The sequence below is a fragment of the Excalfactoria chinensis genome, chromosome 3, assembly GCF_039878825.1.
Source record: "Excalfactoria chinensis isolate bCotChi1 chromosome 3, bCotChi1.hap2, whole genome shotgun sequence".
NCBI lineage: Eukaryota > Metazoa > Chordata > Aves > Galliformes > Phasianidae > Excalfactoria > Excalfactoria chinensis.
Window position 1 is genome coordinate 32,977,681 of NC_092827.1, and position 24,750 is coordinate 33,002,430.

The following is a 24,750-nucleotide window of genomic DNA, read 5'->3' on the forward strand; positions in this document are numbered from 1 at the left end:
ACAGTGCTGTTTTTTTCCCTCTTAGGAATGGTTTGATAAAGGCTGTTTATTTTATTTTTCTGCTGTTGCTATTACTCCAAGCCTTTATTATCATGAGTTGCTAGGTACAACAGCAATATATGTAAAAGCAGGCCATTAAGTCAGTGACTTGCAAAGTACGATTATATGAGTCTAGTCCTCCTTGGCCACCGATCTTGCCTGGCTCTCTGAGTCCCCAGTTTAGGTTAGAGTGGCTCAAGAGCACACAGGATTCACAGGTATTCATGCATATTGTTCCCAGTAGGGATTCAAATAAAGTTTGAGGAGTAAGAAGACACAAAGTGCTTGTGGTACCAAAGAGGCTGTAGTGGTTGTAGCTATTGTGGATGCACCTTAGATAGAGTTTGAGCCTACTATTGCCCATCAACTTGCCAGCAGTTCCTTCTGCCAAGCATCTCTGTGCTTCTCTGCAGCAATGGCAGAATGGCTGCTTTGACTCCTAATATCTTACCACCACGGTTCCCAGTAGCAGCAATGCAGAAATAGAAACAGCACTATTGAGAGGAATGTCATGATGCAGGCAGCACTGTGGTTTTGCCCCAGTGGCAATGAGCACTAACTTTGTGAGATGTAACACTAAGGGACACAGTTTAGTGAGGGACTCAGTAGGACAGGTTGACAGTTGGACTTGCTGATCTTGAATGTCTTTTCCAACCTAGATGATCCTACGATTTTATAGGATTCTATAGGGGCTTTTGTGGCACTAGTCTTACCCTGCCTGCCCCGGGACCTCATGTACCAGTGAGGACAGGTGTTCTCCGTGGCATGCTCAGCATGAGGTTGGCCACCTGGCTGAGAGATGAAGGCATGATTCACACGTTCTGCCCAGCCACTTGAGCACAGGAGCTTCTGAAGACTCAAAAAAAGTGTAGGTATCTTTCAGAACAAGGAAAAGATAAAAGGAATTTTTCAAACAGTCAGTTCTATTGAAAAAAAAATATGTATTGACACCTCTCGCTTGCACTGAGAACAGGAAGAGTTTTCTTAGCTCTGCTGAAGACTTTGCCTTTGAAGGTCATGGATGCAGCCCCCAAAATAGCTCTGCAGTTCTGGTATTTAAATGGGATCTGAAACTCAAGTTTCCCTTGGAGTTGCTTGTGTGGAAGAGAAGAACACTTTTAGATTGCTCCAATAATGAACACCAAGACCCTGAAGTCCCATTATATGTTTGGCACAGCAGGAACCTGGTTTGATAGAGCTGTTGGGTTACTCGTATGACAATTCCAGTGCCACTCCCCAGCTTTGAAACCCAGGATGTGGTCACACGTAGAAAAAAATTACTAGTTTTTAGCTGGATCAGTACATCTGCATCTGGCTCACCAGGCAGCTATGCAGGGCCTCGTGCTGGTGCTACAGGGGACGCAGCATGGGGAGAAGAAGGACCAAACTGAGGGAAGACAAGGAACCATGGGAAATATACATCAGGCCATCTTCTCATCCCTCACTGTTCACTTTCCAACAAGAAACACTTTTCATTCATTTCCACCTCCACACGCTGCTCTCTTGAAGGCAAGTGCCTGCTCCTTTTTGAGACCTGAGTCTACATTTCATAGTCAGCAGAAGGATTTAAGCCTCAGCAGGGGCCAGCTGACACAGCTAAGATTAGATCACAAACTACTATTTTAAATCGCTATGTAAGCAGCAAGAAAAGGCAAAGAGCAAAGATGTAAGAATAGTGTGGCACTGAGTTTGAAGGCTCCCTCTGTTCCCTCTTACGATACCCAGTAGCTAAGTAAAGCAGGGCCTGGTGACGTTTTGAATTGAATTAAAAGGAATTAAATGATGGACACATTCATTTCCAATCAGGGGTGAGTGTACTGAGTGAGAGAACACAAAAGGTCTCCATTTGTCTACCTGTTTGGGAGATCACTACAAGATAAGACCTGTCTGACCTGACCTGCACATCCATTGGTGAGCCAGCTCAGTTCTCTAACGAAGCTCAGCCCGGCCCTCAGCCTCTAGGAACCAAGGCCTCTAGGAACCAAGGCTAAAGGACTTACCTGCAGATAGCAGGTACAGAGAAAACTGGGTTAAATGCCAAATTTCTAGGTGGAGAGCGTGGTCCTTTCTAAATCTTACAACATTTTGCTGTGAAGATACTCATCCTCTAATCTACATAGAGGGATGCAAACCTGAAGCCATCTGTACGCAGCCACGTTTTGGTCAGCTCCAAGATGCTGAGTGAAGGTCACCAGTGCTGAAAGTGGAAGCTTTCCTTAACAACATGGAGTGAAAAAAGGCAAGATATGTGCAGCCCATGCCTACCACTGATGCAGTAAGGTCCCCATTCCTCACCTCTTACACAAGGCTCACTGTCTCTTCTGCTTTCCCATCAACATTCCCAACCCCAGTCCTACAGTCCCTTTGCAGAGGGAAAGGCCATCCCAATGCCAGAACTGCTCAGCTAGGCAAGGTTTTGCCAGTGTTGTAATGGGAGTAAATAAAAGCCCTCAAATAAATAGGAGATGATAGGGAGGCAGAAAACTGTAATTCTCATGACTGATGGCATTACTCAATTTAGACATTAACATTCAAGCTAAAGCATTAAACCTTGGATTTACTGAGCATGCCTGTTATTAATTTTGCCTACTCAAGCTGCATTGCTAGCAGGTAGGTGTATAATTTAAAAATGAATTGAATTAGGTTACAAGTTAAGCATTGCAGAGACAATGATCATATCTCCTCCCAGGCTGCAGATGAAAGGCCGTACCAGATTTATTTTTACCCTCATGAAGGTTTGGGAGGAGCATTTACTGGATGGCTCCACAGCCTGCATAATTCCCCACGTTTCCTTATTAAAATAATACTCTTAACCCTTGTTCCTTAACTATGAAATGATGCATAGCGGGATTCCCACCTCTGCATTACACTGATTTACATAAATCCTTCCTTCTTGGAGTCTCATCCAGCAAGAATTGTTCTTCCTGGCTCTTGAGAAGGTTTCTACTCTGGGCCAGGTTATAGCATTCCCAGATGGGGAGTCCCTGTGATGTTGATCCTTGCAGGACCTTCAGCATGGGGGTAAATATTCTTCAGATAGCAATTCATAGATTCATAGATTCACAGAATGGGCTAGGTTGAAAAGGACCACAATGATCATCTAGTTTCAACCCCCCTGCTATGTGCAGGGCCACCAACCATTAGATCAGGTTAGTGGCTAGAGTCAGCCTGGCCTTGAAGTGGCCTGTAATGGCAGGACTCCATCCCATTATGGCAGATGAACTTTTTCCTTCCTGCAATTAGTGGCTGTGAAGATACATCACATTATTATTGTTTGTTATTGTTGTTATCATGGTTGTCTATTATTATTAGCAGAGAGACTCTGATTTTTGGAGATTATGGATGTCTGTGCATCCTGTTTCCACCTTGCACACACATATACATATATATGGAGAGAGGAAGAGAAAGTAGTGTCAAAGCAGCATCCAGTACACATGGACAGGGAGGAACTCTTGTCAGCAGCACAGTGAGAGCGGTTTTGTTCATGATGTTCTCTACCCCATCTGCACATAAAGAAATCGCTTCACTCCCATGACAAGTCTATGGAACACCCACCAGGCTTTGCAATTCTGCACCAACACACCAGATTTTAAAATGGATTGTGCTGGATGTACAACAAACAGACAAGCAAACAAGTAATAGAAGCTGTTATTTATTCCGTCTCACCTTTGTTTTAATGCAAATACAGTGGAACATAACACTGCACTTCACAAATGCAGACTCGTGCTTTGAAAATCTGGGTCAAGCTGTCATTTCTGCTGGAAGTCAATAAAAAATTCTTAGTGACTTAACTGAGACAGGATCCCACCCCTTAATATGCTTTAACAGGAAACTGAGTGCTGCCCTGAATACCAAAGATGATTTATTGGAAAGCAATACCAGGGCATCTTATACCTAGTCATTAAGATTACCTCAGGCTCGTTATCATGCTTTCTGCTAACTGAATTTTAAAGATTAATATTAGATGGCTGTTCACATTAAGGAGACCTGTTAAAGGTAATCATGCGTTTCATACGTTGTGCTGCTATTTAAAGAAAACTGTTGACACTCTTTATATCCATTATCTAAAACAACCAATGGATAAAGGCAGAATGGAGGAGGAGGTGTTGTAAGCTATCAATAAGAGGAAAGCCTGGTGTTTTCTTAAACAAGATGTGGCTTAACCCAGCAGGCAGCTCAGCAGCACCCAGTCGTTTGCTCACTCCCTGCTCATAGTGGGGTGAGGGAGGGAACTGGGAAAAAAAAAAAAGAACAACCAACAATGTAGAACATGTGGGTTGAGATAAAAACTATTTACCAAGAGGGGAAAGGAAGACAAAAGGAGAACAGTAGTAATGATAATAATAGATACTTACAAAACAAGTAACGCACAAAACAGTTGCTCTCTACCTGCTGACCTGTGCCCTGCGAGTCCCTGAGCAGTGGCTACACCCTGGCCAACTCCCCACTGTTTTATTAGTTTTTTTGCATGATGTTGTATGTTGTGCTATATCCACTTGGCCAGTTCAGCTCAGCTGCCCTGGTTCTGCCTCCTCCCAGTTCCTTCTGTCCCCCGGCTCCCCTCACTGACAGGACAGTACAAGAAGTTGAAACACCCTTGGCTCTGTACAGCACTGCTCAGCAACAGCTAAAACATCAGTGTGTTATCAACAATGTTTTTCTCCCAAAGCCAAAATGTAGCATCATATCAGACAATATAAGGGGGAAGGAAAAAAAAACAAGACACACGGGCAGAAATTACAGTAACGTTTTTTGTCTGTTCCTTTCTAAACTGCACCAACATATTAAATTTCATTTCTAAATCAAGCCAAAGCCAGACTTCTACTGAAGATATATATGTGTGTGTGTGTGTATATATATATATATTTAAATTGAAGCAAATAGATATTTTATTGATGCAAACTATTGCTTTGTGTGTACATGATAATCTTGCGAGTTCTTAAAAAAAGCTGTCAGAAGTGCAGAAATAATAATGGATGTCACTGTGTAGGGCTGAAATGATGACAGTATATTTGCCCACACACTTCCAGAGCTCGTTTAGTGTAGGAAAGTAGTTGCTTGCAGAGTTGTCATCGTTTCCTCCCATGTTGTTCAGAGGAGACTTACAGATGCAGTTAGGTGTCACTGTCATGAGGAGCTGTCAGTCTGTGGCAGCACAGCCCTTATTTTCTACTGAATGTGTGACTACAGAAGGAATTGTCTCCCTGGCTGTTTCAGTAGTGAGAGCTTTCAGCAGAAATGTTCAGACTTCTTCATAAAATGTAGCATACAGTTAAACATTAAGATCTAATTTTTCATTTTTTAGTTCCTTTTTGTCAAGGATATTTCGATGTATTAATCTGATTTTTAAAATGACAAGTACTGTGGCAAAACCACAGTCCAAGGCCATTGGACACGCTCATTTCACACCCTGAACATGCCTGATTTGAAACCATGAACATGGAGAAGGCAAACTGCCCAAGTAAAGCAATCTGAGATTAAACTGTATAGAAAAGTTCTTTACTATGAGAGCGGTGAGGTGCTGGCACAGGCTGCCCGGAGACGTTGTGGATGCCCTGTCCCTGAAGTGTTCAAGGCCAGGTTGGATGGGAACCTGGGCAGCCTTGTCTAGTAAATGGGGAGGCTGGTGGCCCTGCCTGTGGTGAGGGGGTTGGAGATTCATGATCCTTGAGGTCTCTTCCAACCTGAGCCATTCTGTGATTCTGTGAAAACTGGCTCTCTGAATGAGCAGCAATATTTCTGTGGTGTTCAGTGAGCTTCAGATTGGGCACCTGAGACCACAAGGAGAGTAGAAGTATTTTTTCAGCTCATCTTTTCAGCTGTGGATGGGCAGTGGTGGGAGCCTGGTAGTGTGCCCAGTAGGCAGTGGCATGGCTGAGTTTGCTCTTCTTGCAGAGCTTTTGTGTGTTGCTGTTGGATCACTCCATCATTCCCAGTATATACCCATAGCTCTTTACCCATTGGCACTGACCAAAACAAGGCCAATTTTTGTTTGCCTCTTGCCTTTATGCCACCAAAAACTACTTTAAGTTACTGATAGTGCTGGCAGCTCTGTTTTATTTGTATTTCTTTCTTCTGCTCTTTTGTGTTTTATCTTTCTTAAGTATGCGTTTTTCTTAATGTGCTATCTATGTGCAAACATATGCATCTGACGAAGGCAAAAGAGATTTATTGCATTTTTTGCTAATACAGAGGAAAGGGGAAATTGCCTACATAATGGAGCAGGAGATTCAGTTTTAACTATGCCATTTCTCTCGTCTCCATAGTGCTGAATACACAAACACATAATCTACCTCCTCCTTCAAAGATATCAGCGTACAATTAAATGCCACAAAGCTTGACAACCTGTCGTCAAGTTGTTTAAGCAGTTGTTTCAGAACCTGACAGACAAATTTATAAACAAAACGTAGAGCACCAGATTGTGGGATGAGGCAGCATCATCACGTGGCTTCCTCATTACCTCAAAATTTGGGAAACAACAACAAAAAAGTAGAGGAATGCTTCTTTTTTCTTTTTCCTTGAATAAATAACAGTTTAATTACATTATAGAAATAAAATATGATATGGTAGTAGTACACTGGAAATCTTACAGAAATACTATTCTGCTACTGGTAGGTAAATGGTCAAAGCTACTTTTCATGACAATCTGAACAGTACTTGTGTACAAACTATTATACAGGTTGCTAACGAAAAATATTGCAGCAATTGCAAGGATGTTACCAGCTCAAACAAACATCTAATGATACAATATTCTTCTAAGAGGAAGTAATAATGTTAGATTTACAGACAATAGAGAGTTATGTTCTCCACTTGGAAACACTGGAAATAAAAAGCTCAGGTAGCCCCCTTTCTTTACCTTATATTATCACAGGGAAATATTTTCCTTTCACTATGAGACAGCATCTCAAGAGACCTTGTAAACAGTTTATTCAAAGGTAGTATTTGAGATGTCACAGCAACTTCAACAATTGCCCTACTCTACAATTACAGACTTTTCGGCCACTGCTTGTACAGATGACTTTTGTTTTTCCCACTTATTTACATACATTCAGCCCAGAAACAGCAGGCAAAATGCGCTGTCTATCTCGCAACAGACACACTACAATTTTCATCCAGAGACCAGTGCAAGAAAACGCGGATATCGATTGCACAGCGTCGCGGAGATTATATTATACAAATATACAATCAAGACTGTTGAGAATCTAACTCTGCACGCATGTAACACGAATGATCTTCTTACAGCTATAAAACATTTGGAGTTTTCAGGTACACGTAATGGCGACTATCGCTGGTTGAGTGGTGACAGTTGTGGGTGGCCGTGGAGCACAGGTTGGCTGTGCTATCGCTAGGTGAAGGTAGTCAGCTGCAAATGGGGAACTGCTAGAGCTGAAGCTGAAGTACAGCTTATCTCGGAACGGCAGCAGGTTTTGCTAATGAATTGGCCGTCCCACTCCATGTGCAACTTGTAGGCAAATGGTTGCCACCTCTTCAATAAATGGTTCTAAGTGAACCGACACAGCTCCCAGAGCTTTAGAAAAACTCATTATGCAAATGAAGATCCTGATGATAGACGGTAACGTTTCACAGGATGCTATTTCTTATTCTATCAGTAAGCACCAAGTTAAGTGCCAAGACAGCCCCATTGTCCCATGATTTATCACATAAAATTTAGAACTCAAATGCACAACAAAAAGTCCACAAAGTTTGCATTTAATTCACAAGAAGACAAGTTTCAAAAATGGCTCTTAAAATACCTTTACATTTAAGTGGGATTCACCCCCTCCTCTCCAAGAGGATTGCTTTAGAAAGGACTACATCTAAATACAAGAAAGACCTGCCCTGGCCCACTCAGGGGGCCACTCAGGTCAGCTGCAGGGAGGGAGGTGGAAGAGAATACCCCCATAACCTTTGCCGCCCAGTACCTCTCCTGAGGAGATCTCTGCCAGGTGCCATCACGCACAGCATCTACGCACCCTGAACTTGCTGCCATCTCTGTCACCAAAGACCTGCCAGCTAAGCTCAGCTTAACCTTTTGTGCTACCAGCTGCTCTGGCCTGCACTACCACTTCCAAACACCATGGAGATATCCTGGTGGCCAGCAACCTCAAGGCTACCACCCTGCCCTCCTTCCCTGTGTAAGCCCGCTGCAGGACAGCAGCTCTGCTGCCCCAGTGTCACCGAGGGAGTCACTCCACCTGTGGTGTGCACCATGCAGCTAGTGGGCTAGGACACATTCACAGCCATTTTGGCAGAAAGCAGCTAGGAGAGGCGTGAGGAAACAGTCCTAAAAAAGGAAGGCAGCAGAAAACAGGACACAGTACCTTCAACATTAGAAAATATCCATGCCTTAAAGACTAGCAACCTCCTCCTCGTGGAAATCCCAGGTGTCAAACACAATCCCACTACAGATCAGGGTCTCCATTTTCACGGTTAACTTCACCTTTCTGATGAAATCACACCTTGTCCTTGTATCCTAGTTTCACAGCGAGGCTCACCTCATTCTCGTTTCACACAACCAGATTTGAATACGCAAGGATTGAAACGCTCCTTTATTCCTGGCATCCTCCACTTCCAGAATGCCCTCAACAGCCACTCCAGTGGTCAGTGCTGGTTCACACCCAGCTCTGCCTCGCTGCATTTCATTCTCAAGCACAGCTGGAAGGTTGTTTTCGCTAGCACATGGATACACCTGCATGTTCGTAATACGGTACCTTCGTCAGTGACCAGTTGGAAGAACTCAATTTTAGAAACAGAATTTGTGTGCAAAGCGTGCAACAAGAAATACAGCTTACATTTGGTCATAGTGTCCTATCTTAGTTATGCTACCATGACTCACACTTATTATACTTACGTACACACACGCACACACACGTACACACACATAGATATTTATTTATATACACGCTCACACAATAAGAAAATGCCTACAACTGACAATACTTCCTCCTCTTTGAGTGAAGGCTGGAGTCCGGCACCTCAGGCTCTGAATTGACTTAAACCTGGTATACAGGAATGCGACACACTTCAAGTATACATCGACGGCACAGTGATTACATCGCACGTGGAGCCAGACACACGCTGTCTTCAGTGGTCCAGCACCAGCATGTGACTCAAGGAGCCAAAATCCGGGACCTTTGCTTTCAGTGTTCGTATTCATACAACACCCAAGAGAAGGGAGATAAGTCCGTACAACAGTAAACGTCCTTCCATATAAACGCAGCGGTATGTAAAAGTCTGAACCAGTGCATTCCTCTCTCATATTCCTCCTCTATTCCTTTGTTGCTGTTATTCTCATACGCGTGTGAAAATAAAAGGTAGTAGGGAAGTAATTTTAGTAAAAGAACATGAAGCCTCTCCCCTAAGTCCACAGAAGACCACTAGAAATGTAAAATTTCCAAAATAGCTCATAGGAACTCTTCAAATACAGTAAGTGTTTTCAACGGGGTTTACATATCACATTTCACGTTATTTCCACATAGATCTACCTTATCACTTCGTTTAATCGGACAAATATCAATAACACATAATAAAACAGCATACAATTCACAGGACACAACACATCTTACAAAATTTCTAAAACTCAGCACTGCCGCTTCTGGAAAAAAAAAATCAAAAACTCCTATTACTTACAGACATGAAATACATTTCACATTGAGATGGACAGCATGATTACAAGGCTTTTTCTTATTGAATGGTATTGATTTAGGATGCATTCGTTTTCAGTTAGGTTTGACAATTTTTCTTCACACCCCTAAAAGGAACTTTTGCTAGCTTGGTGTTTTTTTTTCTGTGCTCTTGCAGGAAACTTGCTGTTATCCAGTAAACACTTTGGGGGGGGCAGGGGGAGGACACACAAAAAACCACTTTTGAAAATTATAGCTTGAATCCCTAACTGTAAAACTCGAAGAACTGGCTGATGGTAATGCTCTTAACACAACCATTGCTTAGCTTACAATGACAAAGTGAAAAGATATTACAGGGAGGTACAAACACGTTAAGCCACGGGTTTGGTATTCTCTGTTGTTGAATTCATTTTTTAACTAACTCCTTTTCTCACAACGCTGAGAGGTCTCTGACTTACAACGCTTCAGCAGTCGTGTCTGTGGAGACAGACATGGTCACTTTGGCAATCTTAACTGTGCTCTTAATGCAGCTCTCAGCAGCCCTGTGCACGTTTCCTGCGTTGTTGGCATGTTTGTGCTGGCAGTCAGACTCCATGCTGTTATCCAGAGGCTGTGCAGTCCCTTCGCAGGTGGGGAACATGCTCCGGAAGGCATGTCGCAAGTCCTTGCTCCTCAGAGCGTAGATGATGGGATTCACTGTCGAATTCAGCAGACAGAGCATGCTACAGAAGGCAAAGACAGTCTTGATGAGCTTGTTCATTTTCCCAAAGACATCATACACCATTATGGCGAGGAGAGGGCCCCAGCATATGATTAAAACGACTAGAATAAGGACCAAGGTTTTGGCTAACCTGATGTCCATACGAGTTTGATCAGGTCTAGTGATCTGTACTTTACCATCCTCCGTACTCTGAATGATTATGCTTTTCTGCGTGCCACGCTGAAGCATGCGAACAGCATGGCTGTGCGCCTTCCACAGTATGTACATATAGGCATAGACAATGAACAGCAAGAGGACGCTGGTGACCCCGATCCAGAACATCAGGTACGTCTCGTCGATGAGAGGGAATATGTCTGAACACACAGAGTTCAGCTTTTTGCAGTTCCAGCCGAGCAGCGGAAGAACAGCTATTACAATGGCGATGGTCCACATCACACAAAATGCAACGACAGCCTTTGGTCGGGTTACAATCCTTTTGTAAGCTAGCGGCCTGTGTATAGATATGTACCGGTCTATTGCCGTGAGAAAAAGGCTACCTACGGAGGCGGTGAAGGAGGCTGTAACTCCACCCAGCTTGAACAAGAAGACATTGGGGCTGTCCTTCCGGTGGAAAACATGGAAATCAACAAAACTGTAGACAAAAATCACGCTGCCCAGAAGGTCGGCCACAGCCAGGCTGCCTATGAAATGGTAAGAGGGTCTACACCGCAGGCTTCGGGAATGGAGGATGACACACAGGACCAGGAGGTTCTCTAGGACTGTGAAGGTGCCCAGGGTGAGTGACAGCACGGCAATAGCCAGCTGCTGGCTGGGGTTCAGGATCATAAAGCACTCCATATCCATGAAGTTCTCCCCGCACTGTATGTTCTCCTCATTTTCCTTAAACGTGGACAAGGATTTGTTGTAAAACTCTGTGATATTGATCTGGTCTGAGGGAATAATGCTTAGCAGGGGATCATCTCCTGCAGTCATTTTTTCTTGGAAAGGATCACCCCTAAAGGAGGAGAGAGGGAACTTCTGGGGATAGTATCCCAGCTTGGATGCCATGTCGCCTTTCATGTCTTCGTACTGGATATCGTTGGAGCCCACGTAAAGGAGATCTGTCGTAATTGTTCGGAAAGTTGTATCTGCAAGGCCATCTAGGATTGACTTCATAACCTCAGTCTTGTTGGTTTCGAAGAGACTTGGAGGATGGAAAAAGACATCTGAGGAAATCCTAGAAGGGGAAAAGATCAAACTTTGTTAAGATAAACAGGGAGACAAACTCCACAAACAACTTTGCTGAACTGTGTCAAACAAAATTGACCTCCCTCTTGTATTCAGCTCAGGTCTAGCCTTTGCCACTTGCAGGAGTCAGAATGACTTGAGCACTCAGAAGGGAATCACACAGATTCCACTGAAATTATATTACCCTAGAAGTGGTGAAAAAACTGGAAGTGTGGATCACTGAGTATTCTACAGAAAGGCAATTTTCATTTCTCATCAAAACGTTTTGAGCTGCTCCACCAGAAAGATACTTTTCTCCAGATCTGAAGTTAGCTTCTGATTGCTAAGTACCTTGCAGACCAATATTCTGTGGGCTTGCTTCATTTAGATAATACCAAGTGCCACTGCAAGAACAGCATTAAACTGAATCATCACCTTTATTGCTTTCCTTTCAAAAGGCACCAAGGGTTTTGAAAACCTGACAATGCAGAGAACAGAGAAGGAGCTATGCACTCGAAATTTCCTGGTTCACCCAGTATGCCGGCATATTCACACGATTCTGTTACAGTAATTTGAGGACTATTGAGATCCTGAGATTATTATTGAAAACTGATCAGCATCTATAGCACATTTATCTATAAATGCAAAACCTGAATAAAGTTTCAGTATTCAATTCCTACCTTCTGCTAAGCAAACCTAGGTAACTAGGATGCTCGGACTACAAGGGGAATTGGGTGTTTACCTAGCTCTCTCCGCAGTTCCAGGAAAAATGAGCAGTGCTGCAAAATCAGCAGGTGTAACAGTGACTCATTCTGTCTGGATCGGAAGGCTCCATCAGGAGAGTTTACGCTCACTTAGAAAAACATGGTGCGAAGTGTGGTGGCAGTGCGAAGCTGTGGCCAAAACTCCAGGTGAGAGGGACCAGAGAACCACTGCTCGCATGAGAAACATGGTAGTGTAACTCTTCCAATTGTAGACACCCTTGAAGACACTTAGTCCCCTCAGAACTGGGAAACAGCAGAAGGTGCCCAGGGAGCCATCGGTCTCTGAGTTCTGTTATGCCAAGCCTCTGCTTGAGGCTGATGGTTTGTACAGGATGCAGTCCCTGGTCACAGTACCCTTGGGAGAGCATGCTTATCAGCATCTGAGTGTCACCCATACATCAATATGTAAGGCAGGTCTCACAGCTCTTTTTGTGCTGTGCTCCTTTATGTAATTTTTTCCACACGACACTCCCTGAATATACACTGAACACCTGCTTTAGGTCCCCTTCCATTGCCAGAGTGGCAGTCAGTGAATGCAAAGAGCTAGAATCATTGTTTCAGCTATTCTGCATCTGCTATGGGACACCCAGATGATTATATCAGCAGCAGTAGAAAAAGCAAACTTCTTCATGCTTTGGGAATGGAGAAAATTGTCTGAGACACTCAAGAAATCTCTGATGCCAAACGCAGGCTTACGCTGAGCTTAACCTCTTCACTTAACACAACTGACAATAAATGTCCAGAAAGGCCACCAGAGATTAATGGCCAAAATCAAGAGTACTTACTGATCACAACTCTGAAAGAGTAAACACGCTGTGTACCTACCCAAGTTTTTCCATAAAAACTGAAAGAAAGAAGCACAGAGGGTTGGAACATGCTCATCTTTAAGGTCCTTTCCAATCTACAACATTCAATGATTCTATAATCCTGTAACACTTAAGAAGAGGAGAAACCATGAGGATTTCCATAAGAAGCCAAGATCATTTAGCAGCTGAGATATTTATAGTGTGTGTTCACTTGGTATCTAACAACTGAGCCTTCTTCCATATTCAGTAATAGAATGCTTCCCATTCTATTATTCAGTAGGCCTACACACATAGCAGTACAGGACGCATACAAACCCTCAGTTTCAGAAGACACTGCAACGTTGGTGCAGCTCCTCCAGTAATAAAATAATTATTAGATAAGTTTGAAATATACTGAGGAATTAAATTCTGAGAGTTTGATTAGTGCAGGAGGGAAATGGCGCTGAAGTGCACATTAAAAATGAACTGCAATAATCTAACACATAAGGTACTTTCCTTCCAGAAGGCACCTTCCAGCTGTTCCTGGTAGTTTGCAAAGATTGTATGTGTTGCAAAAATGACCCTGCTGACAAGAGGGCGATGGGTGAAATTTGGCAACTTCAGACTTGGTTTTGTAACATCAGTTTAAAACCAGGAGTGAAGAAAACAGAATCCATTTGAAAGCTACCAAGAATGAAAACAAAACCCAAGTTGTTCTATGAGCACATAAAGACAGCTGTGGTACTCACTCTAGCTTATTTCTGTCAGAAGAAAGACAACCATTTTAATGAATACAGCCACAGCCCCATGTCGAGAAGGTTATGTTTCAGTAAAGCTTTGAAAATTGTATGCAACCAAACACTTCTGCCAGACAGACAAACAAATTGTTACGTGGCAGTTAGTCCCTGCTGAAGGCACGTTAAGTGTATGTCCTCATCATAAGGTGCCAGCCGTGCTACAACCCCTACCTCTGTTTGAAATACAAATGAAAGAACAAGGATTCCTCTGTGCTCTTTTAGAGGTGTCAGTGAGCAATGTGACAATATCACTATGCATGCATATGCTATGCTAACAACGTGGTTAATGGGATCAGGAGAGACAAGTCTGACTCTGAATTTCAATGATTTTTTTCTCCGTATTTTTATATTCAGATTATTACAGTAATTTCTACCTTATTGTCTCTGCGAAGAGTTTTCTTTGAGAGTACTTGAGAGTTCATTAGTGGTACAGTTTAGGCTTTGGGGGATGCAGCTGACATTAATTTTGTTGTTGTTTGCTGCTGGGAATATCATAATTGGAAATTTCTAGCAGTATGTGTGCACGCACCTATTCAAGCAGCAGTTGATTTTTATTAAAGTTGCAGTAAAACAACCACTCACGTGATCTGGAATTGTACTTCACTGGAATTTAGTACATTTTAATTTAGATGCTAGCTTATCCCAGTATAAACGATAATACTGAAATGCACTGAAGCAATGTTTTCCTTGGCTGCCTACTGAAAACAAGGCTGGACTTTGCCATCAGGGCTAACAGAAGTGTCCAGTCTGGGGTCAGAGGTGATGCATGGATTGGCACAGACCAAAACGTCACGCCCTTTGGTGAGGTATGAGGGCTGGCACTACATGATGCTCAGTGCTGAGCTTCATTGTCTGCAGACACAGATGGGCACCTGGCGGGCACAGCCCCTAAACAGGAGGCACCCGATTGGAATGGTCAGAAGCCACGTAGCCAGTTCTTCCCTGTTGGCTTCCCTTCAACACAAACCAATGACTTGAGACTCACAAACATTGCTCCTGGGAGCCCCGCAGTGCTTCACAGCCTCCCTGGCAGATGAGGGTCCCTTGTGTTAATCCTTCTCTTTTGGAGAAGCTCTGGAAGAGGACTCTATGCTACAGCTAAGCCCAGAGCCTGGTGAGGGAAAGCCCTCCTGCCCAGCCAGGAGCCACTCTTCCTGCTGAGGATTTGAGTCCCTGAAGCTCTCAGCTTGCTCCCTTCCCTCGATGATCTCTACAACTTTGCTTATTTTAAAATGGCTTTAAAAAGAACAGAAATGGTGATTAAAGATGAGTAAGAGCCCTTGCCGATGCCGGCACTCAGAACTGTCAGTGTATTTATGTGAGTGCATGCAGCAACTCACAGTAAGTAATGAATTCCGATGATGGATCACGATTTAAAAAAAAAAAAAAAAAAAGGAGAAGAAGAAGATAAAAACCTCAAGTATCTTTTACCGTGAAGAATAAAACCAGAAAGCCAATAGCTGCACACCATTTTAGACAGGGCTACTTCTCTCCTAAACCCTTGTCTGCTGGCTGGCACTGCCAGACTGGCTGTGCAAAGTGGCTGCCACTAGATGGAGCGGCTTCTATGAACACATCAGCGAGCTGTCTTCAGACCTGGATTTAACTTCATCTGCCCTGCTCTTCCAGCCTGCTTTGCCAGGGTCCAAATATACAACAACTGAGAGCTGAAGACACTCCCAACTTTGTAAGTCTCCATCCCTCAGATCTCAAGAATCTCAAGCAGGCAGGGGCAAAACCTTACCACTGCCCTCTGCTGCATTGTTCTGTACAGCAGAACACCAAAACCCCTCAGATAAAATCTAAATCAGGTAGTACATAAAAGGCTTGGAACTCATCTCAGACAACAGGGAGAATTCCAACTGCTCTTTATTTCTGGTTGGCCACAGGACCAGTTCACACGGGGAACAAGAAGGTGACTTTCTTAAAATGCTGTGATCTGTCTTCTCCTGCTGCTTTGGGGGAGAAGGAAAACTGGCAAGTTTTAGTAGCTATCTAAAGAAGGGCAGAATTTATTATGATTTTCAAAAGAGGATGATTGATAGAGCAATTTTAATAGCCTGAATAGAAACAGTGAACATTTGACGTTCTTCCTCAGAAAGTAATTACGAGCAATACAGTGATGATGCCGATAACTGAAATAGTGCTGATATGAGAAGAAAAGGAATCAAAACAAGAAAGGGAAATCCACAATCAAACCCTTCGAGCTTCTATTTTAAAATATTTTGATTTCTATACTTCTACGTTCCTTCTACGATAGCAACAGCTAATTAAGAACAGGCTAAAGGACAAGTAGGTATAATTGAAACAGTTCTGAATGCACAAAGATAGACAAATGCATTCTCCCTGCTCCACGTGGTAAAGCCGGCAAGTCCTTCAGAGGAAGGCTGTTTCTCCTGACAAGTCTGCACAGTGCCCAGCATGCTGGGACTCCAACCGCACCACGTCCAGAAATACTGCCTCGGGAGAAAGAGCAGTGATTTATAACCATGTGCAGTCAGCTGAAAACACGCGCGAGAACAGAGATCTACTACAGTAACTGTTGGCCTCCAGGAATTAAAACTGTCCTATAAAATGAAAATTTATATGGCTAATAATTACCTTATCCCATATGGTGATGAACAATACTGCTTCGAGGACAGGACGAGGTTTCTATGCCTTCGAGAAAGAAATAGAGCCTGAGAAAACATCACTCTAAGACTCAACAACACCAAGCAAGAAAAAAAATGTTGAGGTGAACATGAGAGCCATGTTATCCCCTTCCTATTTATTGTTTTACTGCTTAATCTCCAACATGGTGCAATTTCTAGGCTATGAATGGCAAATATGCTGTCACTCCTGATTCAGGAACCTGCTTGCACCCGCTTCAGTGGGAACTTCCTCTGAGTGAGGGGTCAGAGCACTGAAGCTAGGACAGGAGCAAACTAGGGGTGTTATGACCTGACAGCAGCGCGCTGCCAGCTATGGGGTAATAGCTGCATGCAAGTGCTGAGCCAAATCTGGTACTTAGGCTGACAGATATCTCTTGTAAGTAAGCTGAATATTAATTAGCCAGAAACCACAGCTATCTGGTTATTTATGCTCATTACCAGACCATTTGCACTCCAGGAGGATGGGGGCTGGATTGTTCTAATCTGGGGGTGAGCTGTCCTTAAAGGACATCCCCAGGCATCTTGCATCCCGCAGTCTGAATGACAAAAGCCAAACAACTGGGGAGGAAAAAAAGAAAAAAACAAGAACAACAAAACCCACAACAAGCATTAGCTAGCAATGGACAATGTTTTTAAAAGGAAATAGCACTCCCTCCCTCCTCAGTCGTATTGTTGAAGTGTGTGTGCCCACCCTACCTAGGCCTTGTGGGTGCAGAGAAAAGAGGCCCAGTCTCACTTCCCAACCAGCCAGGGCACACACAGCCACCTCAGTGCAGAGGGGCTGAAGCCCTCCTGAGGCAGGGATGAAGTTCTGCCCCATTTGGTCCAGAAGAGCTAAACCTTGCCCTGGCGCAACTCAGGCAAGCATGATGGCATCTGTGCTGCTGGCCCTCTCTGACCTATTTGAGTTGTTCCACTTTACACCAAGAGTTAATCAGAAATACAGGCATTGACTGATATTCCAGCATGCCTGGCAAGTAGGAAGCATAGATTGGAGCCCCTTGTCTTACTAAGCAAACCAAGGATCACAACCAGTCTTTCCCCTATTCGGAGAAGTACTCGAATCATACAGCTGTAAGGGAAGGAGTGGGGACAGCTGCCCCACCTGGCCATGAAAACCATCCAGAGCTCTGACTTAGCTCAAAACCTCTCAGCTTGAGAAACACAATTGTTCTGGACAAGGCAAAGTCCTGAGAGGGGACCATCAGTCTGCATTAATGGTGGCACAGCCACCCAGCCTGCCTGTCCTCTGGGGTCGAGGAGGGGATGCAAAGGTCGTTGTCCCATGATAACAGAGGCATGGTGTGAAACGGGATTTCAGGACCTCTCATAGCTTGTGTGTCTTACAAATATTTAAAGACAGGGTTTGGGAAGGCAACAAATAGGCTTGCTGAAGTATGAAGCAGATGAAATGAAAATAGTGGACCATCTTCCCAACATAAGAGACACAGCAGGTAGTACGAACAGTTTGGTACAGTGCTACAGAATAGACATGTTAAAGAAAACAGGTGAAAACTCATCAAGTTGGCCAGTTTTGAACTGTCAGACTTTTTTCTTTACTTTTTTTTCTTAACAAGAGGATTTATCCCGGATTTCAATATTTCAACAAAAACGACTTAACTCCCTGCATCTTTTCTCACCAACCTCTAATGTCAGAAGTTGCAGACACTTAGTACTGCTGGGCAGAATTGACATAAGTGCCATACAGGGACAGAGAAACACAGCAAGGTGCAAAAGAGATGAGGACTGAGCACTCAATTTCCTGGAAATACCAAGAAGAGACATCAGCTCAGCACACGAGATGTGACCGAAGAGAGAGAAGCAGATGCAAAGAGCAGAGCAGGGCATCAAGGACCCAGACTGCATTGGATGCTAAATGCTAAAGGTCCCCAGAAGGACCTGGTGTCTGGAGCATTAAAGTGGGGAAGAAACACACTTATTAGCAGAAAGAAAGAGCTAACCGCTCCGAGAAAACAGCTTCCACATAACAGCTGGAGCAGAAGAAATAAGGTCAAGCATTTGTAGCGATAGAAAATATTAGTGAGCTTTATTAAAAGAGTATGGATTAGAACTAGAAAGGCAGAAAAAAAAACATCAGGCTCCAGGGAGAAATCTTAATAAACCACATAGTGCATGACTGCTCTTCTCCTTCGCCCCTGTGAGAAACTGGCAGAAACAACTTTTAATCAAAGTCTTCGCTAGACAGCAAAGACGCTGAAAGCCGAGTTAGTGGGGGTTAAGTGGTGGTGTGATTGGGACTGCAATGAAAGGGGAAAGGATGTCTCCAAGTGAGATGGGGGCAAAACAGGGAAAGGTAAAAGAAGAAGACAGGGAGCCCCTGTGATGCAGATTTGAGGGAAGGTGAATAACTGACTTTGCGATAGACTCAGGGAAAGCAGTTTGCATGAAGAAGAAAACCTCCCTGACCTGAGTTCAGAGAACTTCAGAAATGCCTCCACAAGCTGAAGGATACAGCCTATAGGGATTTTCAGATCTCATCCTAACGAAAGAACAGACCCGCTGCTCCACAGCCAACAGCTTGCTCTGTTGAAAGCCCATTTTTTTATTTGAATTCAAAGGGCAAGAGAAGATGCAAAGGGCTCTGAGAAGCCATCTTGTGCCAGGTCACTGAGATGGTATGGACATGGCATTGAGCTGGGGGCAGCTGGCAGAGACCAGCTGAGCCCATCTGGGCAGGGACATGAAGAAACAGCAGACTTCTTATGGAAATGAAACACAGGATCCACACCTCAGAGGTGAAAAGGCAGGCAGGATGCTCAAACCAAATGACCATAACATGGATAGACACACCGAAAAGAAAAACTGGCTGTGGGATTCACAAATGGCAGCACAAACCCAGTGCTGAGGTCAGCGGCGCGTTGCAAAGCAGTGCTCCTTTTACTCCTGTCCTCCCCCAGAAACTGGGGCCACCAGCCATAGGCAGCGCTCAGATGCATGCTGGGCAGAAGAGCCTTTGGTAAGCACGGTGTCCCACACCATCGGCACAAGGAAAGGGCAGAACTGCACACTCCGATGAAAAATATAACATGTTCTTTCATTTCTGGAGCTGTCTGGCCTTTCATAAAATTTAAATAAGCTCAGATAACTCTCTTCGTAGCTACAATGTGAATATAGTGATATTCAAATATACTGTCTTCACACACACAAACAACTTGTGAAATTATTTGCCAGCATATTAAGCCACTACACCAGATTGCTTGGCAATGGTGTATGTCTTTGAAACATGCAGATGCTTTTCTTTTAAAAATAAAAGAGAGAGGGAGAGAAAAAGAGAAGTGAGAAAGAATTACAGTAGGATCTGATATCAAAGGAACCCGAACAACACAATGCAGAGACCCTAACCAATATTTTATCGCATCTGGAGAAACGCTTAAAAGATATCAAGGGACATTAGGAGTTTCTATTTGTGTGTGTGTATACACACATATATATGCTTAAGCTTATGGACAGATAACACACAAACAGGTACACGCCTAGGAGAGCAACTATGCGAAGTCTCACAAACGCTGCAGTGGTGTTTGTCACGCAGCAGCTCTGCCTCGTGGTGCCAGAGGACAACAGACAAGCTAGAGGTGTGGGTACAGAATTACAGGCATGATCACTGCTGAATGTCATTCTGAAGTCTCCCATACGCAGCCTTCGTGGGGAAAAACGATCATCTAAAATTAGTGCATCTATCACTGAGATCCTATAAAAATTACTTTGCAAGTGCATATACGCACAGGTATCTACATACACACTCCAAATCTACTGAACACCATTTTCCAGGCATGGGCACAGGTTGGAATCCAGCACTGCGCTGTGGTAAACAGGGGCAGAAATGGGCAAAGATAATGAATTCTCAGAGCAGCGAGCACATTTCTTATGTCTGCCAGGAAGGAAACGCAGGAGCCCCAAACCCCCCGAAGTACAAACTTTGAAAGCTTTCCTAAAATGCAAGATATGGAAATTATTCCAGCGAGGGCTGAAATGGAATTTGCAGTACTCCCTAACGAAATGCTGCTGCTCAGTACTTTGTAGTGAGTAAGCACGCCTTCCCGAGAAGAATATACAACTGCCATAAAAAAAGGTTAACGCAGGATGAAGTAAAATGGGATGCCATCCAGCCTTGATCTACACAAACAAGACAACATCTGAAGCTCACAAAGCAGCCCTGTTCTACCAGCTGAAGGATAATGAGTGACACCTTATTAGCTGACACAGGAGTGGAACGTCTGTTTTATCTGTAATCTGGACGTGGGCAGCTCCATCACAAAAGGATGCACACGCTGAAGAGAGGCCCAAACGTAATGCCCCTGTACGAGGCACACACATCGCAACAAAACATGGTCCAACCTCACGCTGCAAAGCAGACCATTTTTCATGGGTAACAATGGCACCTTCAGGGAAAAAAAAAAAAACAAACAGAAAGAAGTTCTGTCTAATGAGCGATTGATTTATAAGTCATTACGACCGTTTCAAAAGGACAGGTCACTGCTGGTTTCGGTGAGCATTAACAAAGCCACACACTTTCCAGAAGCCTGAGTTCTGAGCGCGTTCTGATCCCACCAACAGCAATTAGACGAGCGTGTTCTGCAGCAGCACAGCGTCAGGAGAGAAATGGAGACATAAAGAGCAACACTGAGAAGACAGGTTGTCACATTCTTAACTTTGCATTAATAACAAATGCTGTTGCTCTCTATTCTGGCACATTTGCAAGCTTGCTTTTAAGTACAAGGGGCTGGCATGCATTTCCACTATAGATAGGAAAACAAGATCAGCCTTGTTATGATTAAAAGGGTCTATTTCCCTCTGCCTTCTGTCTTCTCTGTCCATCTGCACAGCTGCTTTGAACTTGGCCAAATCCCAGCTCTAGGGTCGCCTTGCAATACATATCTTACATCAGCAGCAGATTGTGAGAATTTGCTGCTACCGAAGAGAAAAACCTTCAAATTCTCACGTAAGTGGTTGATGAGTAGTTCTGGAGAACATTCATCACTGCAGATAGCCCAACCTTTTTGGGAAATTGCAGCAAAACTAACCTAAAAGCTCTAAAACCATCTTCTGTTTCACGAAGGGAATGTGATAAAGCCAACGTAGACATCTGCAAAGACAAATAGCCTTGACAAAATGAATTCTGCAGATGCCGGTAGCTGACGGCACAGCTGGAAAGAGGTCACCAAGTTGGCACGTGAGAAGGTAATTCCTCTTCAAAAGCACCCAAGTAGAGAAATCAGGTGAGTGGAAGCAGTGCATGAAACAAACCTGCGAAACCAGGACTGCTGATCTGTTTGCAGAATCTGGGGGCGATGCTTAGCAAATACAGACTTTTAGGCCCTCTGCTGCCTTTAGCCTCCTCACCTACCTCAATCCAACAGAAAGGAGAACCACCCGAACTCTCCCCATCTAGCACATAACACTTTCAGCACCGAATTCTCAGAGGAACCACAGTGTGCCGGCACTCGGGGATGGCCACACGGAGGCATGAAAGTCATAAATGACCAGGGGGGAAAAAAGAAAGTTATTCCCTTTGTAAACTTCCGTTGCCCAATCAGAAACCTGCAAACACAGAAAGACTTGCGTTGGCCATGAGATGTCATTCCTTCAGCAGAGCATGAAGACTCCTAATGGTGTCTTTTATGCAACGCAGCTAACACCATTCACCAAAGAACAACGGGCAGGATGAAAGGCACCCTTGGCCTCATCCCCACAATGCCAAAAACCCGCTTTCCCTCCCACCTGGAGTTCTGCAGGTATCTCCATTTAATTACTGTGAGTTTCTGTGTTGCTGACTGGTTGGTGGGATAAATTCACAGCAAATAACCCATTTCTTTCCCTTGCCAACTTTTTCCCCTCGGCAATAGATGCCTGCTGGCTCAACTCAACAATTACAGCTTTTATCGGTTCTGTTTTAAAATGCTTCTATTCAAATGGTCATGCCTCTCATTCCGAAGAGCAGCAGATAATAAAGCAAAGATGTTCCTGGTTGCAACCAGACTAATTTTAACCTCAAGCAAATCAGGAATTACACATTCATCATCTGAACTGGTTAAGGACGTTACATTCATTTCTTTTACAGTTGATTTAATAAACTCTGCCTGCATCACAAATATCGTTACTACAATCACACGTTGGTTTCTTTTTTTTTTCTTCCTTTCCCAAGAAAACCTGCACCAGCAGTGGGTACAACGAGGTGTCATCTGGGAAGAATTAATTAGATCTTCCCAAGTAATTTTTTCAGGGCTGTGAACATTTTGCTGTTCAATACTGCATCACACAACACCCGATCCTCCCCGTGATCCCCATCCGTGTGAGCAGCAATGCCACCCCCAGCAGAGAATGCCATATTCCTTCAAGGAAAGGTGAACAATAACAATGAAAACAAGAGGATACACATAAGGGAAACAGAAGCGCTGCCACACCTTTAGCAGGTTAAAAAAGACACGCTACGTTGTGTTTTGTTTGTTTGCTTGTTTTAAACTTGTAGATACTCAAGGGGACTATTTTGCTGCCTGTCTCTGCCTTACATTCCTCCTCCCTTTTCCTTCTCAAAGAAGATGCCGAAACTGTCACTGTGATCATTTACCGGCACACAGAAAATAACACGATAATTTTAGCAATAAGAAAAAAACTCCGGACCTCATCACCCGACACCATTTTACTTAATCAAACTGCAATCACGGTAACGAGCTCTCTCCTGCCAGCGCTCGGTACATACCTCATCCAGGGGTGCTCCCAACGGAGGGGCGCAGACGTCTTTGGAACAAAAAGATGCCCATGTAACAGAAACCCCTCCGGTCACTCCGAACGCTTTCGGACCAAATGAAGGTTTCACATGACAAACCCCGCGTGAAGTTTACAGCGCTCGCTCCCTTCCTGCTGCTCACCTCCCCCCCCACACACCTCCCCACCTCCTCCCCACCTCCGAACGTCAGACAAAACCCAGCCAGAGCCCAGCGCCGGGGCGTTCTGCAGCCGCCGCCGGGTGCCGGGTGCCACCGCTCAGCGGAGCAGCGCTGCCCACAGCATCGCGAGCCGCCGCTACCTATCCCGGCCGCGGCGGAGCGGTGCCGAACGGAGGCGCCGGGACGAGAGAAGCGCCGGGGTCAGCGGAGCCCCAGCGGGAGCCCGGAGTCCCCGGGGCACGGCCGCCCGTCCGCCGGCACCTCGCACCCGCCCCGCCTCGGCTCTCCGGAGCCTCCCGATCCCCGGGGCCGTGCCCGCAGCAGAGCCCTCAGCCCCGCGTCCGCTCCGCCGTCGGGGCGGGCGGCGTTGCCCGGCGCTAACAAACTTCGCGGGGCGTCGTTCCCCCGGCCCCGTCCGCCCCGCGCCCTCCTTACCCTCCGCAAGGCACCGGCCGCGTCCCCCGCCCGCTCCGGCCGCGTCGACCCCCGGCAGGGAGCGGGAGCGCCGCCCCGCCCGGGCACCCCGGCACTGGGGAGCGCCGAGGAGGCGGTGCCGGTGAGGGGAAGGAGGAGGTGGGAGACGTCTCCCCCCAGCTGCCTCCCCTTCCCTCCCCTCGGCGCCTCCTCTCCGATCGCCGCCGCTCTCGCTCGCTCGCCCGGCTCAAGCGGCTCCGCCGCCCCTCCGCCGCGGGCCGCCCCAGGCCGCCGCCCCCGGCCCTCCTCCGCCGCCTCCGCCCGCCGCCTCGGCGCGGGGAGGCAGCGCGAGCCGCTGGGCGCCCGCCGCGGCGTCCCCCCCGCCTTTCGCCCCGCTTCGGTCCCATTTATGAAGCCCGTCTCCCATCACGTGTTAATGTGCCTTTTGTCCTGGCCCTGGCAGCCGCGGAGGCGCTCCGCACGCACGGGCAGCGCCGGGGGAGCGAGGAGGCGGCCAAACTTCGCCCCGCCGCCCGGGGGTGGGGGAGTGGGCGGCGGGACGGGGAGCGGCACCTCGCCGCCCGGCCGTGCGCCTCGCCCCGCCCGCTCCCCCGCCACCGAGGAGCTCTCGGTTATCGACAACGATTCGCTCCGTCGTGCCGCGCTCCGCCGCGACTCCACGCCGGCCGCCCCAGCCGGGCCGGGGAGGTGGGGGGGGGGGGGTGGCCCGCAGCCAATTGTGCAAGGCAGCGCCTCCTCCGGCTCGCCAGGGCGGCCCGCGACTCACCGCCAGCAGGGTGCTCCGGACGGGGCGAGCCGGGCGTCCCGCGGGGCGACCGCACCTC

The 24,750-nt window shown here is 45.7% G+C and overlaps 1 protein-coding gene across 4 annotated transcripts; it reads right to left on the reverse strand.

Annotated features, from left to right (window-relative positions):
• Positions 1-3,675: 3,675 nt before the first annotated feature.
• CNR1 (cannabinoid receptor 1) lies at positions 3,676-24,204 on the reverse strand. 4 transcript variants are annotated; one of them, XM_072333805.1, is made up of 4 exons: positions 23,927-24,061; positions 23,305-23,396; positions 16,537-16,593; positions 3,676-11,599 (listed from the first exon to the last, which is right to left on the reverse strand). In XM_072333805.1, exons 2-4 carry the CDS (start codon positions 23,307-23,309, stop codon positions 10,117-10,119), a joined length of 1,545 nt encoding a protein of 514 aa, XP_072189906.1. In that variant the 5' UTR covers positions 23,310-23,396; positions 23,927-24,061; the 3' UTR covers positions 3,676-10,116. The 4 variants fall into 4 exon arrangements, with proteins under 4 accessions (XP_072189906.1, XP_072189908.1, XP_072189905.1 ...); XM_072333807.1 differs by lacking the exon at positions 16,537-16,593; XM_072333804.1 differs by lacking the exons at positions 23,305-23,396; positions 23,927-24,061 and adding an exon at positions 21,952-21,989.
• Positions 24,205-24,750: the final 546 nt, after the last annotated feature.